Source organism: Papilio xuthus, unplaced genomic scaffold (assembly GCF_000836235.2).
Source record: "Papilio xuthus unplaced genomic scaffold, Pxut_1.1 DF828952.1, whole genome shotgun sequence".
NCBI classification, from domain to species: Eukaryota; Metazoa; Arthropoda; class Insecta; order Lepidoptera; family Papilionidae; genus Papilio; species Papilio xuthus.
Window position 1 is genome coordinate 8,163,928 of NW_013529697.1, and position 5,528 is coordinate 8,169,455.

Here is a 5,528-nt window from a genome sequence, read left to right on the forward strand (position 1 = left end):
ACCCCCAAGACGAAGTCGGGGAGCGCCAGAACTTTGCTGACATACTTCAGTGTCGAGAACGCGCTCACAAAAATGAAAAGCGGCTCTAAACAAAGCTCGTAAGTACTTTGTAGGAGAGATGTGTGCCACCGACACCGACACTGGCACACCCCGTCGCATTTATATAATTAAGGTATAATTATTATTATTGTGATCGGACTGAATTAGTATTTTAAGAGAAATAGTTTGTAATTTATATTAACACGAGGGAGGAGAGGAATTTCATCGTCGAGTCGTTCCGGCCGATGTGTCCGCGCGCACACAGAGGACATTATTGTATACGTTGCGTTGCGATTCATTCATTGTAATCATTTATTGGAATGAATCAAATCAAATTAAAGCGATTCGTTTCCTGATGATGTGTGTAACTCTGATGTTCGCAGCGAACATGTTGAACAATAACGTACTAAATCTAAGTAATAAAGGTATAATACAAACCTGTGGCGGGCGTTTCATTGCATCGTGCGAGTGCCCCCGCGGCTTATCTCATATCACCTACCTGCCGCCTGTCACCTGCCACCTGTCACCTGCCGCCAGCTGACCGGCGAGAGGTCCACGTCACCGAGCAGATACTTTCTTATCAAACAAACATTATCTAACTTTAGATAGCGACATGTGCGAGGAGCACTTCATCATGTTGGGGCTGGTGCGCCGGCTGCGAGAGTTCTCGCCAGGAGTTGGGGTGTTTCAATAAAACAATAAAGTAGGATGTGCCATTGCTCACTCTTTATTACGCTTGTTAATTCAATGTATAAAACATAATATAAATTATCTTGTAAAATATCACCACTGAGTTGCATCATGGCCGCGAGCTCGCTTCCTGTTATGTAACATCGCGTGGTCGGCTTTGCTTTGCAAACTTAACAATCGATCATTTAAACATCTCAATTGTTTCAAAAGATTATCGATGTTTTTAATTTATTCTCGTACAGAGGACGAGGGTCGCGGTCTGCTCGCGGCCACGGCCTAGCGTCAACAATGTACGGTGTCAGTAAGTAGAGGGCTGGGGAAGGGAGAGGAGATGAGAGGGAAGGCAAGGAGGTAGGGAGGAGAGGGTCGGACAAGCGGCCGTCGTACAATTTGTTATACCTACTACATCTAACCAGCTTACAGCTACCACTTACGCTATGTACATACAATCTTTATCAAGCGACGTTTTCATCTTAAAAAAGTCCTTACTTTTATCGTATTAATTTGAAAATTTGTTAAATGTCTTTGAGTTCACTGAGTTCGTTCACACCACCTTTTTACATTTTTTTATATTTTACGTTCATTTTATAATACAACAAGAATAAAAGAAGTTTAGCCCTGCTAAATCTACACGCGATGTAGCAGCGTGCCGGGGGCGGGGGCCGGGGGCGACACACACACACACACACACAAACAATACAGAAGCAGATCATCAATCAAAAGCTTTTCTAACATCAATATCTATGCTAACATCATAAGAAGGAAAGATTTATACTTTTGTATGTTACGAATAAAATAAAAAACTACTGGACCAATTTCACACTTTCATTGTCACTGAGTAACATCTATCTTTAATACTACGTTTTTTAATTCCGCGCGGACGAAGTCGCGGGCAAAACCCAGTTAATAAAAAGCTTATAATAAAGTTCTTATAGAGCCTTGTAGGTCTCGAGGGCAACACGCGAGCTTTCCTCACATTTGTACATAAAGTAGTAGGAGGGAGAGGAGTTGCCCCTCTCCCCCCCCGCGCGCCCCGCACTATATGTAGACTCGCGCGACGTTGGATGTTTGCGATAACGAACTCCGCTTACAAAACTTGTACATGACTATCTAAATGTTGCCGTTAACACAAATACCCAGCGGCCGCGACTCCACATCAAAAATCATAGATCAAATATAAGTGCCGTTTCGTGTGATGCGGATGTTTCCCTCGGTCGCATGACGCTACACAAACTCCGTACGTTCAATACGCATACCTACATCGATCTCTTCAATGTTTACAAAAACTTCTACCTACTATGAAATTACTAACAAACATATTTTTTCTAAGTGAAGGCGTTACGTTTTAGTACATTTATGTATATTAAGTTAGTATAAAGTGCACCTTAACGAGCTAATTGTCCACTTCAAAGATTCACTTTATCTATAAGTCACGTCGCCACCTTAGGGCTTCGTGAACAAAGCTACGTAAATCACCGATACTCAATGGTTTAGTCTCTAAGCGATTCTCGCATTACAGTGTCATATAGAAGGACCAGAATCGCAGAATATCGGAGATTTATGTAGTCAAAATAACATATCAGAGACCATTTCAGCCGCACTTTACTTTCAAAGAGGTTCTAAACGACCAAAAGTTAATTTATTTAATATGATTTTATGAACAGTTCAAGGAAAGCCTTCCATTGCGTATGCTGCGTATTGTTCTCAAAACTTGTACCTACTGAATAGCGCAAAAATATCCGCATCACTCGACATGAACCCCCTGCGCCCCCCGCACCCACCGCGCCGCTCTGACCGCCGGGCACCCCCTGCGCCCCCCGCACCCCCCGCACCGCTCTGACCGCCGGGCGCCCCCTGCACCCGCCGCGCTCGCACATCACTTACAAAAACGAGTAAAGACATCAAAAAACTAGTTGCGCGCGCGACGCACATACACTTTGTACTTTGATCATTTAGTGCAGAGGAACTCGAACACTGGAGCGATCACACGGACATACATACGCACTATCAACATTTACAATCATTTTATAGAAAACGTGGTCGAGAAGCGCTACACCGCTCCTCCACGAGACCCCGCGTACTCCCTACGAAGTAATTCTAGGCTGCGTTTTTATATAAAACATTATGTACGACGTGTCGGCGCTCTGTCGCCGCGACTTGTCGTATCGTGACCTTTGGGGTCATGTCGTCGATGACGTTATGAAAGCACGAAGTCGACCCTGACGCCATCTCGAGTGGTCGAGAGGGACACGGGTGGCAGCATCAGGGCGGCGCCCGAGCCCCCGCCGTCACCGAACATGCGCGCGAGCATCACATGACGCGACCTCACACGAAGATAATCACAGGAGCGCGGGCCGCTCCTCGCAGTGGACGTTCTGGAATATGAACAAAAAAATTGTCAATGGAAATTGTTCCTCGATAACTTTGTCATTACTGGAAATTAATTAGTTATACATACGTGCGCGTGCGGCCGCCATCACCAGCAGAAGACGGAGAGCTCGCCGTGCGCCGCGCCCACCGCGCGCCACGACCTCACGCCGCCGCCCACCTTCAGCTGCACATCACATCCCCAGCTGTTAGTGCTTACTGCAGCCGCTGTCTACTTACTATACGCCTCAACTTCACCTTTCTACTTAAACAAATCTTAGTCGAATATCATAATTCACTATTTCATAATCCCCCCCATATTCGTTCGTTTGCATTTCATTTTCATTTATATTTTATTCCGTAAAGATATTTGAAGCGTATTTGTTTTCTCAAATCCTATAAGTATTATAATGTCGTGATGAAAATTGGATTAATAATTAGAGTTGCACTAGACGCAAGGACAGAGGTTGTGTTGCATTGTCTGGCGGGCGGCGTAGTACGCGTGTCGGCGTGGACAACGGCGACAACACAACACAACACAACACAGCTCTAGTCGGTACTGAGGTGCGCGCGCAACCGACGCGCTCATTCAGCCGCGCTCAATGACTCGCGCCGCGCGCCATTCACTGCGCCGCGCCGCACCGCACCGCACTCCAACAGAACAATACACATATATTCCGATTTTACTTTAGGTACGATATACATTTTAACAAAATATTCAAACATGCAAACGGCGAAACGAATGAAAAATGTTATGTGGATGTTTTATGGACTATGCTATGTGCAACGACCTTTGAGTGGCGAACGGTGAATAGTTGTCGCCCCTCAGGCGTTGCGTGCGTATTTCTTGAGAAAAACTGATGTGCATTCAGTAAATATGATTTCAGAGTACATTGCTCGGATGCAAGCTAATAATACAGACACATGTTTAGCCGCCTCGCTCAATAACCTCATGTCGATGTCGATAAATGCCACTTTCATCTTAAAATGACGTTTCATGCTAGCGGTTACAAATTCCTAAATGTGGCCAAGAACTAAGTAGAGGCATGTACGTGTATCGTTATTTAATATGGTAGGTAATAGTTTACAACTTTCTAGAAATCAAAACGACATAGCTTTATGTTAGGAGCCGATGTTGTTCATATCGAGTGTCGGTAAGTCGTCGGTTCGTTGACTCTGCTTTATCTGCGCCTCATCCGCGCGTTATCCTGACTGTTGATAGTGCGGACGTGCGATAACATACATCGCCACTTTATTAACAACTTATTGTAAATAAGACGGCAGACAGTCGCGGAAACCTTTATGGAAAGCAATATTGAGCCACCTTGTTGATTACATATAATTTGGTTGATCATCTTGACAAAAAAAAGAAGTGTCAAAATGCGTTGTAAAAATGACAAACACTAAATGACAGTTTCACGAACGCAGAAATAAAAGAGCGTCGATAGCGCAGTCGTTTAAGCTCTGGAGTTGTAATCTACAGATCCCGTCTTTGATACCCGCGGATTGGTAAAACAATGTGGTTTTCGCTTTCCGAATACCATAAGTATATTATCCGTTGTTACGATGAAGTATAGAAACGTATTGCAACCTGTACATATCTGCAAGGAAATTCAAAAATATGTGTGAAGTGAAGCCGCACTGGGCCAGCGTGGTTGACTTGGGTTCGAGGTATCCGTCGGGAGATGCACAGAGGGAGATGAGGTGAGGTGACGGGTGACGGGTGACGGGAGGCAGGCGGCGGCGACAAGCGGTTGCACTAATCTAATTACATTGAGCTATGTAAATCTACGAGCGAGTCGGAATCCTTGACAACTGTACAAATTCCTTGCAATATTAATGTTCCAAGCGACCGGCTGCAGCGGCGGACTGGTCGAGTTGCATTCTCGTTTTTTTTACAACATATATTTAAATCGGTACGCGCTCGCCGCCGCACCGCGACTGCTTCTGTGTCTTTATTGGTTTTATAATCCTAAGCGGCTTGTACTAATACCCATATTTAATATTAATAGACGAAGATCACACAAGTTTAAGATGTCGTATGTACGTAACATTTAGTGAGGACGGCTGAGTACAGAGTGAACGTGTAGTACCTGCTGCATCTTGTCGAAGTCGAGCGCGGGGCGGTGTCTGCGGGGCGGGGGGAGCGCCACGCGCCGGCGCCGCGGAGACGCGCACCCCTCGCCGCCCCCCGCACCGCCCGCACCGCCCGCGCGCCGCGGCTTCAGCGCCTCCAGCGGGGGCGACGTGCGGAAGCGCACCGGAGTCTCCACCTGGAACAGTGTTACCAATCCTTGAAACTCGACTGCCATTTATACTAACATTTAAATTCTACACCGTATCTTGAATGTACCGAAAAAATAGGTCCATTTTAACATATAAAACATCGCATTTTGACTATCACAGGGACAGTTGATAAAACCTCTACAAAG

The 5,528-nt window shown here is 45.5% G+C and overlaps 2 protein-coding genes across 2 annotated transcripts in view; one reads left to right on the forward strand and one right to left on the reverse strand.

Annotated features, from left to right (window-relative positions):
* l(2)dtl (WD40 domain-containing protein denticleless) overlaps positions 1–102 on the forward strand; it is a 5,479-nt gene extending 5,377 nt beyond the window's left edge. The window contains exon 5 of the mRNA XM_013320170.1: positions 10–102. Coding sequence (XP_013175624.1) covers positions 10–102 — 93 coding nt within the window. The remainder of the gene's footprint in view (positions 1–9) is intronic.
* Positions 103–2,589: 2,487 nt separating this feature from the next.
* Positions 2,590–5,528, reverse strand: part of Reph (Regulator of eph expression) — a 23,311-nt gene continuing 20,372 nt past the window's right edge. The window contains exons 6-8 of the mRNA XM_013322326.1: positions 5,190–5,369; positions 3,188–3,283; positions 2,590–3,104 (exon numbers count right to left, since the gene is read on the reverse strand). Coding sequence (XP_013177780.1) covers positions 3,206–3,283; positions 5,190–5,369 — 258 coding nt within the window. The 3' untranslated portion in view covers positions 2,590–3,104; positions 3,188–3,205. The remainder of the gene's footprint in view (positions 3,105–3,187; positions 3,284–5,189; positions 5,370–5,528) is intronic.